At 41.3% G+C, this 13,096-nt stretch overlaps 1 protein-coding gene across 1 annotated transcript in view; it reads right to left on the bottom strand.

Moving 5' to 3' along the window:
- TMC1 (transmembrane channel like 1) overlaps positions 1 to 13,096 on the bottom strand; it is a 206,495-nt gene that overhangs the window by 57,275 nt on the left and 136,124 nt on the right. The window contains exons 12-13 of the mRNA XM_080820083.1: positions 6,941 to 7,047; positions 4,063 to 4,161 (exon numbers count right to left, since the gene is read on the bottom strand). Coding sequence (XP_080676209.1) covers positions 4,063 to 4,161; positions 6,941 to 7,047 — 206 coding nt within the window. The remainder of the gene's footprint in view (positions 1 to 4,062; positions 4,162 to 6,940; positions 7,048 to 13,096) is intronic.

Below are 13,096 nucleotides of genomic sequence, written 5' to 3'. Positions count from 1 at the left end.
AGTGCATTTCCCTTTACTCACAACTCAAATCTTTACCCAAATGATCTCACCGTCTGCTATCAGCTCAAGCTGCTTCCAAATGCCACCTCAGCTCCTCCCTCTCACTTACAAGAACATCAAAACCATAGCCTTTTTCTCTTTATCATTCATACGTCATTTTTGTGTCTCCAAGGATTTGCCAACAAAGACATCCTCTTCTTCTGACCTGAACTTGTTCTTCCAATTCTACTACTTCAAATAATACCGTATCTGCCAATTCAATTCACAGCACACATATTAGACAATCTCCCTATTTACTATTTTAATGAAATATGTTTTCCTTCAGATTAGTAAGACCCATCAGGAGGTACTCAAAAACAGGATCAAAAATACGGTGCTTTGTAGACTGTGACTTTGAGCAGCCATAAGACTGGCTAACCTAGCCAATATCAAATGCCATTTGTCTACTATTAATTAAAGGGAATTTTGATGAGTTATGACATGTGGGTTTTTTTTTTTAAGATTTTATTTATCCATTTGAGAGCGAGAGAAAGAGCAAGCACAAGTTGGTGCAGAGGGAGAAGCAGACTCCCCACTCAGCAGGGAGCCCAATGTGGGGTTCCATCCCAGGACCCTGGGATCATGACCTGAGCTGAAGGCAGACGCTTAACGGACTGAGCCACCCAGGTGCCCCAAGTTGTGACATGCGTTTACAAATGACAGAGCACTGAGCTCCAGAGAGATACTTTGGGGGCTGTAGGGGCTGTCCAGAGAGAAGTCCCAAGTCTCCAAGAGGAGACTCCACCTCCCCGCCTCCACCTCAAAGGTTTTTGGACCCTTCACATCATATAAGCTCCTCTACCACAAGAGGTCATGCTTGCATCTCTTTCACAGTGTTCTATAACTCCTTTTCTGCTTCTCTTCACCTACATCTATACGGGATTGCTTAGCTGAGCCAGTATGCTAACCTTCTTGGATGCAACAAACAAACCCATGGCTTAATTGGACTGTTCAGGCACTTGTTAGCTCTGTCCCAGGCCTGAAACATGTCTTTTCCTCCTGGCATCTCTGGCTCTTCGGAAGTGCAGAATTCTGTTTTTAGGGAGCTCAAGGATACCCAGTAAATGATTTCTTCCATGATGCCACAATAGAATTCTGTGCTGTCCAGTTAGATCATCTTACAATACAGGGTGGGCACCTCTATGAGGTCATTGTTCAGAGGACCAAGTAAAGACCTTGGGCAAGAGTAAATATTGAACCTACCATCATTCTACTTGAGAAGCTAATTTGCAAATTGTGTGTTTATTATGAAAGGTGAAGTTTGGATCTGTTTCAACTCCTTCTCCCCACTGAGATAGCTATGGCATTGAAGGGAGTCGGTCTGTGTTCTGGAAACAGTCAGTGAGAATGCTGTTGGAAATCAATGCAACAAAATTATTGATAGAATACTAGGCATAGAAAGAATACTAGATTAGGAGCCACTCGATGGCTATAAGACCCCGAACATGCTTCTGTGACTCAAAATTTCCCTCATTCTATAATGTGAAACATGGGATGGAAGAGTTCTAAAAGCAATCCTATCTCTAAAAATCTCTTGTTTTATGATACACGCCAAATAATTGAGTGGTTACAGCATGCAGAAAAATTAAGAAACGCTATAAACGAATAATACCACTTTAATAAATTTCTTATTTTTTCTTGACCATTTATATTCTCTTATTACTTTAGAACGGTCTTTAGGCAGGCCTGGAATTATGAAGGAAAATGAGTATCACAGGCTACTCTAGTTCCTGCCTTCCTCTATCTACCTGCAAGTAGTAGTTCACCAAACTGAACACGAGAGAGCTCTCAAGAGCAGTAATAAAATTCTGGTAAGCCCATTTATTGCCCAAACCCTCTCTCCTGGCTTCCTCCTGTATCCACCTGTTAGAGCCTCTGGCTTGCCCCTAGAGCCACCTTCCTCTTTGTTTTCCTCAGCTGACTAATATCTCTCAAATCCCTAATGGATTTTGCCCCCCAACTTTTTTATTTCAGTTAGTTGACAAATTTATAAGTGCTTAAACCTCATTAAATAAATATTTACAAATCAAAAAAAAAAAAAACTTTTGTTCATTCTTTCAGTTCTTCTGCTCTCTAGTTTGACTCAAACATCAGAAAATGCCAATGATATTATTAGTTCTTGTTCTTATTAACCAGACTGCAAGTTTATTACCTTGCTAAGAAGAGGAGAATGAGATGTAAAAGCAGTTTCAGGTGAGCGTTAGTAAAAAAATTATTTGAAATTTAGAGAAAGGGGAGGGAGGGAAAGAGAGAGATGTATGGGGGATAATAGAAAGGAGAAATAAAAGATAAGTAAAATCTAACTCAGAGGTCATATCCTTCACAAATCCTAGACCTTCACAGGCAAAATTAACAACCCCTAACTCAGGGCTCCCCTGTGTCTTTTTGTCTGTTTTGCTAACGTACCATATAACATGAGGTATTCTAGTTGACTGACTATCTTCTGCCATCATGCGTGCCTTGAGGTCAAGAATCATGTCACCTGTGGGGCGCCTGGGTGGCTCAGTGGGTTAAGCCTCTGCCTTTGGCTCAGGTCATGATCCCAGGGTCCTGGGATCAAGCCCCACATCGGGCTCTCTGCTCAGCGGGGAACCTGCTTCCCCTTCTCTCTCTGCCTGCCTCTCTGTCTACTTGTGATCTCTATGTCAAATAAATAAATAAAATCTTTAAAAAAAAAAAAATCATGTCACCTGTATCTTTGTAAAACTAGTGCGTGTTTATATTCAATAAACAAACGTTGAATTGAAATGAAAAATGAACTAACAGGGATGACTGGAGATTCCAAATGCCACAAAATCGGGGCTGACACCATGCCTTCTGCTCATTCTCTAGCTTGCCTTGGCTTAGTCAGAGAACCAGGAACCTTTCCTGAAGTTTACACTTTCTGGAATTGTTCACATAAATTAATTTCTATGGCTCTTATCTCAAGGCTCTACAAATCCTCCTCTTACTCAGTATTGTCAGTCAATAAGATTCATGAAGCCTCTGTTGGTTGAGTATCATATAAGGGCTTCAAAGAACGTGTAACAGATATGATCCCCTCTTTAGGAAGCTCACAATGTAGGGGGCTTGAGCGTAGAATTCAAAACATCTGTGAAATAAACCTATCAATACTATGGCCATGAAGAGTGTTTGTTAGTTTTTCTCTCCTTCTTTTATTCCCCAGGCTTCATAAAATCTTATTCTCATTTGCTACTCTGCAAAAATTCCTTGAATTATCAATTCCCCAATTCCCACCTTGCTACTTTCTTATCCTCTACACTTTCGAACATCTCTGATCTGGTTGCTATTTTGAAAGAGAATGTGTGGAACCGAGGAGTTGCCACAGACTTGAATCAGACTCCGAAATAATTTTTCAATGGGCAAAATGAGTCTCTGCCGTAAAAATAATCCCCACCCAGGGCAGCTCAAAGAGTAATACTATCCTTGTACTACAATTAAGTCATGTTCATACGGGTACCACAAGCGAGTGTACTCATTTCAGTATCATTTAGAAGTTAGAATCCAGTACTGTTTATTATTTAATATCTAGCTTCATTCATTTATTACTAACTATTCAGTAATACTAAATTGATGTGTTTAGGAAACAAAGAAGTTAATGCAAAATGTTAAAGCTCTAGTTCCCTAAGAATCCTACAAGATTTTCAAAAAGCGCATTTGCGAACTCTCCCTTTGTTCTTTTTCCAAAGCCAGAGATAAAGGTATTTGTTTCAAGACTCTGATCTCTGAGTGCACCTTCATTCAGTAGTCTATATTCTCATTTAATCATGTTATCATATTCTTAAGCCAATCGTTTCTCTCTCTCTTACCCCATCCCTCACTCACTTCCTTCCTTCCTTCCTACCTCCCTGCCTTCCCCCCCACCTTCTTCCTTTCCTGTTTTGTTTTGTTTTGTTTTGTTTTAGCAGGGGCAGGGACATATCTCTTTAGACCTTCAACCAGGCCCGAACAAGAAGCCATGGGGTTTCAGAGAGTAAGCAAAAATCCATCCTCCTACCACCACAGCCGTGTGCAGACACTTACGTTGAAGTCGTACAACACACCAAAGTTAGCCGCAGATGCCTCTTCAGCTCTGGGAACCGTTTTCCTAGGTAAACTGCCATATGGCAAACCCCAGAGGTACTATACAGAGAAGCAAAGAAGGCAGTTAATAATTGGAAACAAAGTCTGAGCCACACATGTGATCACAAATGGTTTTGTTTAAAAGCACTTCTTACACATTTTCATGGCGACTCTGTGGGTCTCCACGTGGGGTCCCATTTTCTGGGAATCGACTACTAAATCCAGAGTAAAGAACAAAGGCAGTGCTAAGAGCCCTGCATGCTGAGCTCAGTGGACCACCAGCATTTGGCCAACCACATTGCCCAGAGGCTTGCTGAGAAGCCCCACTACCCACCACCACCTCCAAACTGGTCTTTCTTAAGGGGAGGTCTGGAGAGGAGAAAAGAGGCCTCTGGGGAAACTAGACTGTTCAAAAAAACCACCACCACCAACAACAACAAAAAAAACATACTACCCACATCTTCCTATGGGGCTACCTCCTAGGGGTGGAGGTGGAGGGAGATTCCGTCCTTCATGTTAAGGAAGAGAAGACGCAAGTGAATCGCTCATCAGTTTGAGGGTGTCAAACAGGAGGAAAGATTGCACCCTCATTATATTTGCTTTACCACTAATTCAGGTTCACTGCCCTCAACGGATGCTACCAGACTCATATGAGAGGCAGAGCCAACAGGTAAGAGAGCAAGAACAGGGCTCCAGCAGGTGTCTTGGTGAGAACTGGAAAAAGCACCCCTCTAGCCCGAGGGCAGGCACATGGCTTGCCAAGCTTCTTGTGTAATATGAAAACTTTCCTTCCCGGGGGTTGGAGGTACAGGATGAACATGGCTGGAAGCCTGAGTGCCAAGCCTGACTGGGCAAGGGCTGGAAATCAGCCCCTACTTCTACCCTCCATACAAGAGACACGGGTTTCATGGAAACTTCTTGGCTTCCTAGGATTGAACAGAGCAGAAGGTGGGTCCTATCCATGCTCTCTCACCCCAAAGAGGGGGGCCACAAAGGACAAAGAAGATTAAGGTCTCCGGCTTGCCCAGGGACACAGGAACTTCGGGCAAAAGGGCATCTGCCTAGAAGGAATGCTGAATGACGCTGGTTAGGAAGCAGAGGCAAAATGGAGCTTTGAGCTGCCGGGAAGGGACCAGCCCTGGCATCTGGTATTGCTGCAAAGCTAGCACGTCCTCCTTTGTTCTTTTGCTGGAGCTGGGAACCATTGCCCGGAAAAAAGGATGCCTCTCAGCATCTTACACAAACCTGTAAGACAGCGACCAAAGACAATACGCTTCTTTGTTCTAGGACTTATATCCCATCAGACACAGACTGGCTCCCTGCCCTCTCTCTCATTTTGTAATTTCCTAGAGGTGGAGCAAACCAGCCACAACCTTCCATTTCCATGGTGGCTGTGCGGTGTGGGGGAATGAGCAAGCGTGGCTGACAGAACTTCAGAGACCCTGAGTCTGACACTAGGGGGCGTCATGATAGCCAGTGAAGGAGTTTCGGGGCTCCTTAGAGAGATGAGCAGAAAGAAAGCTGTGGTTAATTTGAAAGTGATGACATGCATTCTGCCTCACTGTCTGAAGTTTTCACTTGAGAGATGAACTCTACAGGACTTCTGATCTGTGTCCACGGTCTCCTAGCCCTAGAACCTTCCGAATTACTTCAGGGATTCTAAAACTAATGGATTAGGTTGCAAAATCTTGGGATGAAGGGTGCAATCATGGTACTACACCCAGAACAGCATTAAAAAAACCTCACTCTGGAATACTAGTTAAGCCCGATAAGCAATGTGTGACTCTGTTTCCACAGTTGTAAATGGGGAAAGAAAACTCTTCTATAGTCTACATGGTGAATTTGTTGTGAGGCTCAGGAAATGAAAGAAGTAAAAGTGGTTTTGCGCTATTAAAAGCTAAAACTTGTCATGAATGTAAGGAATTATACCTGTGGGGAGGCTTGATACAGAAACTGGCCCTGATTCAAAACCGTGAGGATAACAAGTCCCTCAGAACACTTAGTTTTGGCTGTGGGCAATGCTGTTCTGAACAAACTGGCTTTGAAATAATGGTACCTGAAAAGACCCTTTGTAGCTTGAGTAAAGCCTAACCTGCCTTTTGTCCAAGTAAGCATCCAGTGGTCAGAGTCCTTTAACTTCTTATGGATAAAGGCTCCAACCCCAGTCTTGCTTCTTGGCCTTAGTTGATGGACTCTTCCCCCCCCACCCCATGCCCCCTTTTAACCCAGGGCTTTGCCTTCTTGTTCAGTCTGGAAGCACTATCTGTTTTCCTCTCCTCTCTGCCCTTGATCCTAAAAGACCCATACCCCACTGTGTATGTGTACATGTGCGTGGGTTGGGAGGGGGGAGGTCTGGCTTATCTCATTTTACATCGGGAAAAAATCGCTCACTTTGTGTTTCTTCAGATATAAAAATTAGATGTCCTGAGTTGCACTAAGATGTTTTTCAAAGCAAACTTGGCAAAATAAATACAATTCACAAGGTGTGAAAGCCTTCCTTTTGAGCAATTAACATTTGAGCACAGGGACCATCTTGGGAATCTGATAGAAGCCATGAACCGTTCCACATAAAAATGTACGTTTAAACATTCACATGGCATTTTATGTATGATTTCAGGAGGCTCATCTACCCTTTGGAGCAAGGATTAGGATCTTTGGCCCATGAGTACCATTTTGAAGATGAACTTTGTTGCAAGCACTAGGACTCCAAGAGCGGGTATCGGCCAGTTAATCCTGCTATTCTTCAAAAGAGAAAAGAAATTTTCTAGGACAGTGATCACATTTTACCTTTTTTTTTTTCTTTTTTCTTTTTTTGGTAAATATAAAGTCCAATTCTTACCTCTGGCAACATGATGAGGCTGAACGTCAGGATGAAGAGAACCATGTTTACCCCATACATCCATCTCAAGAAGAGGAAGTATGAGGCCACGGAGGAGCCAAACTGACCTGTCAAAGAGAAAATGAAATGTTGGAAGGCAGGTCAGCACCAAACGAAACAAAAGCCGTGTCTTGGTGCTTTCAAAAATTAATCTGCTCATCGCAACACTCTGGTCCTTTCCACATTGACGGTCTTCAGCATTCTGTTTCTATACAGGAAGAGAAAATGTTACTGGTAATGGAAGTGCTCCCTGCTAGGTAGATACGGTTGCATAGAATGACTGTGATCTACACCTTCAGAGCCCACCCAGGGGAGAGCTGCCTGGGGCTTAGCAGCAAGGATTGCTAGTTGAAGAGCCCATTTTATTCCCGGAGGTAATAAGTGAATATCGTTGAGTGAGTGAATACCTGTAAAGTGATTACCACAAGACCTGCCAGTAGTTAGCAACCATTATCGTTAGGATCACTATACTTCTGCCTCCCTTCTCTCAGGCAGCAATGCCCTTCTCCAAGGCCTTTCCCACATCCTTCAGGGACAGCTCGCCTGCAGACCCTCCAATGCTATATGTGTGCGTCACTGCCATTTTTTAGGTACCATGTAGGAGCTGAAGTTCATTCCCTCACTCTTCACATATTTAAAGTATCTTCTGTCAGGAATTATCTTAGATGTGAAACACGATGTCACAGACAGGGTTATTGCCCTAATACAACTTACATTTTAGTGAGGTATGGAAACAACAGAGAGGCAGGAATTTTAAAAACAAATGAATAAATAAAATATATATTTATCATAATATATATGCTACATTCTACTATATATCATATTAAGTGTATATACAGTATGTCATATTATTATACATTATATATATGCATATTCATATACATTGTGTAGTATCTGTATTTTGTAGGATATATCATATGCATGTAGCATATATAGGATACATATGTATTATATATAAAATCACATACGATTGCATTATTGTAACAATTATAAATATATGTAATTATTATAACCAGATGGGTCCTAGAAAAAGGAGGTAAAATACTGAGAGCGCTGCTTTCAATTAGCTCGCTGAGAAAGGTATATTAGGGCAACATTTGAGCAGTTGCCTCAAGCTGGACAAAGAGGAAGCAAAGCCCAGGCTGGGGAAGAGCAGCTCAAGCTGAGGAAAGAACGAGAACAAATATATGGACACAGGCAGGAGCTCAGGACAGTTGAGGAACAAACCGAAGGGCTATGTGCTTGGAGCCCAATAAACAAGGGAAAGCGGTGACAGATGATGATGAAGAGACAAGCCAAACCACACTGCATAGGGCCTCCTAAGGACAGGTAAGAAGTGAGACTTTTATTTTAAATTGTTGAGAAAGTCACCCAACAGGTGTTAAGTAGCAGGGCTGGGGCGGGGGTGGGTAGAATGGGACCTTTAAATTCTTTTCAGCTTTGGGAAATGAATTGGGAGGGGACAGGCAAGAATGTGTCATCAACCTGTACATGCCCCGGGGGAAAGTGATCTGTCCAAATGGTATTTACAAGAAAAAAATTTTTTAAAAAAATGTATCTTAAATCAGAGAATGGAAGAGGAAGAAAGAAAAGGAATTTGGAGTCTCAGGTTGAGATTTCATCTGATAACAAAAGCCACGCTTTTTCTTTGATTATCACTTAAAGTTCAACACCAAGTAGCTAGTTTTCTTCCCAATTCCCAATGCCCCTATGCAGTTGCCCAAGAGGAAATGATGAACACCCGCAGCCGCCCACCCCATCAGGTCCTTTCTCCCAACTCATTCAGCAAAACACGTCCAGGGACCAATGGCTTTCTTGGCCCTCTGGCTTTGCAGCGTCACCAGTAGGGAAACATCTTTGCAGAAAGAAGGAGGCTCAGGTGAAGCAAATTCCAGTCTCTGCTTAGTAAGATAAGGCTGAGATCACACAAGAGTCATGCTTCCCTTTCTGAAACTCAGGTCTGTTCTCTAGGGCCCGCCTCCCCCCCAAAGCACAGTGACCATTTTTATAGGAACTTAAAAAAAAAAAAAAAAAAGTCAGCATGTAAATGGACATTTTAAAAAAATCAATTATTTTCTAGTCTGAATGTTTGGATCCATTTCCCTTTGTAGAGAGCGGCAGAGTTCTACTGGATTTCTAAAAGCGTGTGGTTTTGATAAACACGCCCACAGGAGCTGTAACCAGATGCACAGGTCCATCTGCAGAAAGGCTGCGCAGATCTGCCCTTCCCAGGACATCTGATCATCCCTGGCTCCCAGTGATTTCAGATCATCTCAGGGCTGTTATCTATGTTCTCTGGTAACAACTGCCCAAGCCCCGCCACAGCCAGGTTCACGTGTCATGTTTTATTGAAGGCAGTAGACTTCCTGCTTGCTAGTCATTACAGTTACTCATTAACTGAAGAAGGAACTTGGCCTCTAGGTATCTGGAGCAAGTTTTTCCTGAAACACCCAGATCTTCTGGTATAGAGTCCCAAGCACAGGGTGCTGACTCATCCTTTCCTCTTCCCCCCTCCCCCCCCCTCCATCTTTCCCTCCCTCCTTCCTTCCCCTACCTTCCTTCTTAAAGTTTTGCTCTTCTCATTAGCACCCACCACCCACCTTCTCTCAGCCTCCATGCACAACCCTAGCAAATGAATTTCTTAAATTGAATACAGAGTACAAATATACCTAGAGGCAAAAAAGAGAAGCAAATTATAATGCTTCCGAAAGTATCCCCTCCCCCATATATAATCTATATTCATTATGGATGAAATATACTTTAGACTCCAAAGCTTTCAAGCTCCATTGTTTCACAACTATTTTATTGGAAGTAGAGAAGTAACCATTAAGCAGCCCCCTTTCCTTATTTATTTATTTTTTACACAATCCTAAGTCTAAAGGAAATGAATTTCAGAAAAACAGATTTCATTAAAAGCAGTGATTGTACAAATGACCCAGACACAGGTCAAAGAGACTAAGAAATCCAGAAGATATTGTTCCTTCTATAGAACACCTACCAATGGCAGAGGGCAGACATCAGTAACAAAAGAAAGATTGTAAAGGAAAGAACACAAGTCAACCGGTTGGCATCTAAGCTCCACAGGACCTTTCCCTGTCTCAACACAAAAATAAAAAAGGAGAAATCTTCCCTCTTCATATCCATTTATCCTAGTGGTTCTGTCTGATCAGAGGTAGGTGGCTAAATCTGGCATTGACTGAAAAGAGAAACCTTCCTGAAGTGTAGCTAAGAAATCATAATTAAAAACAATAGTCATTCCATGTGCTTAGTCTCCTAGATTAAATAGTTTTACTCTTGTAAAGAACAGGAATGGGGGGGCGCCTGGGTGGCCCAGTGGGTTAAAGCCTCTGCCTTCGGCTCAGGTCATGATTCCAGGGTCCTGGGATTGAGCCCCGCATCGGGCTCCCTGCTCAGTGGGGAGCCTGCTTCCTCCTCTCTCTCTGCCTGCCTCTCTGCCTACTTGTGATCTCTGTCTTCCAAATAAATAAATAAATACATCTTAAAAAAAAAAAAAAAGAACAGGAATGGGCAGTAGCAGTAGTAATAGTAGTAGTAGTAGTAGTACTAGTAGTAACAGCTGACACACATTGCTGGTTAATTATGCATAAACTTCAATTACTGTAAACTTCGTCAGCTCATTTTATTGCTTCTAGAACCCGATAAGGTTAAGTGTTATTAGTCCCACTGTGTGGATGGGGAACCAAAAACCTAAACACAGCATTTGACTGAACCAAGACTTGATTAATGACAGCAATAGCTAACATTTAATGAATTTTATTTCAGTACCTATTTTGATCTTGTGTATTAATTCCTTTAGTCATGATGGAATTCCTGCAAGAAGAGAACTCCTATACTCTCACTTTACAGAGACTTAGGCCCATGGGTCACACAGCTAATAAATGATGGAACCAGGGTTACATAGGGAGTTACACAGTGGCAGGTAGTCAATGATGGAGCCAGGGCTCTAAACTAGGCAGCCTTGATCTGTAGGTGTTCGAATCCAAATCCAGATCTCTCTTAACCACAGTGGTATACTGCTACTCAAGTAGAATTGTGATAGCACTATAAAAAAAAAAAATCAAAAAAAACTAGAATATATGGAGTAAATAAGCCATGAATGTATATGTCTGAAAAAACATAGGCAATTTCCACCAATCAGCTAAGGCCATTCACATTCATAAATTGGAACGGTGCCCAGAAATGACAAGTTCTTTTTTTCTTTAATCTGACTAATAAATTCTGTTTCCATAATGAATTATTAATATAGTAAAACAGAGTCCTTGGTACATATTCAAGTGATGCCTTTTAAGCTTATGCAATATTCTTGTTGCTGAATTTCCTTGCATTTCTTTTAAACTAAGGTTAAAGTTTCACCTCTCCCTTTGGTTATTTATTATTAAGGCAAAGTAATTTATAGTCTGTCATCATGTATAATTTCCTCTTGAACAGATGGGTAATAAGACAGGCAGACAAATATGAGCATTTCTAAATGGGGAAAAAAAAAGACCAATTTAATCACCTGCTGTATGAACACAGTATAAATACCATCTCATTAGGCTAGGACATGAAGCATAGTTTCTTTCGAACTGGTCTAGGGGAATTAAATGTGGCAAATTTGATTTCCATTTTCTGCAGCTCTGAGGCCAGTAGGGAAACATAAAGACATGAAACTTAAAGAAACTCTGTTCTTAGGGTTGTCTATCTACAGATCTTTCCAGTCTGAAAAATAGGTCACTCACATCTCATTTTAATGCCATACTTGACTATTAGGAAGAAGTAGATTTCACTTCTGAGAAAGACTTGTAATCTCCAGATTGAAGGACATTCCATGATTTAATCCATGGTTTTGATAATAATTCTGGAGTCACAATGGATATAGACTATATTTCCTGCGAGTACAAATACACAGCTTTTTCAGCAAAATACGTAATACAGTGTAGTTAATATGGTGTATCCTTGTGGGTAATCCTGGGGTTCTTAGCATGGCCTCTTCACAAGGCCAACGTGGCGGTAAAATTCAACGGCAGCCCCACGTGATGTAGAATTTCACAGCATCCCTTTGTGGCAGGAATGATCAAATCTATTTTTGATGTGAAAAACAAAAACAAAAACAAAAACAAAAAACCACCTGGGGTCCTTAAGTAACTATCTAGTCCACACTCACAAAGGAATCCAGGCCTTACTGGAATCAAGATATGATCAAGCATGAGTTTTAGACCTAAGTTCCCCTCTCCATTCTGCCAATTATTAGAGTTTTATGAAAACTCAGAGAAGGCTGGTTATTTGGGACTCTCTTAAAACCACACTTAAAAAAATACTTGTTTAGTATTATCTAGAGATTGAGCAGAGAATGAGGGCAAATGGATTAGAAAGACTTTGGAATGGAACTTAGCTGCTCCTGTTTTAAACATGCCTCTGACCACAATCTGGAATTTCTTCATGATTTAATTGCTTCTACTTTATGACCTGTCTTCCCCACCCACATGCATATTAACATAACTGGATGTAAGATCGAGCCTTGACTGTCCTTTTCAGCACTGCATGCCCAGTGCCTGGAAACAGGCTGAATAAGGGCAGGTACTCCGTGAATATTTGCTCAATTAATCAGTCAAGTTTATTTTGAAGATTAAATGAGGTATTATGTTAGATTATTCTGACTTTCAAAAGGAATATAATAATATTTCTGAACCTTCTGTAGGATTAAATGGTCATTTCTGTAAGAGAAAAGTATTGGTGTTATTTTACAATATGAAATATGTATTTTATAAATAGGGTACATATTTAATCTACTTTTTTCTAAGAAGAACTAGTGGAGAAGGTAAATTATGCAGGCCTCTGTCGCTGTAAGTCTCTTTTTCATTTAACCGTTTCAATTATTTATCACTCAAAAGTATAAAGAACTTCATCTGCTTACATATAAATCTCAAGCTGATTGTAACTTATAAATCATAGAATGTTAGGTTGGAAATTGCCTTGCATAGGAACCAATTAAACCCCAAATTTGGGGGAAGCTCCAAACGTAGAAACAGAGGGCCCCAAATATAAAAGGATTATCCATATTATAGAGCCAATCAGGGGCAAAAGGACCTCAACCTTTAGAAAACTGACGGCATGCCC

This window comes from Martes martes, assembly GCF_963455335.1.
Source record: "Martes martes genome assembly, chromosome: 12".
In the NCBI taxonomy this organism is placed as follows: Eukaryota; Metazoa; Chordata; class Mammalia; order Carnivora; family Mustelidae; genus Martes; species Martes martes.
The sequence above is the reverse complement of the archived record's forward strand: the minus strand, read 5'-3'. Positions and strand labels throughout refer to the sequence as shown.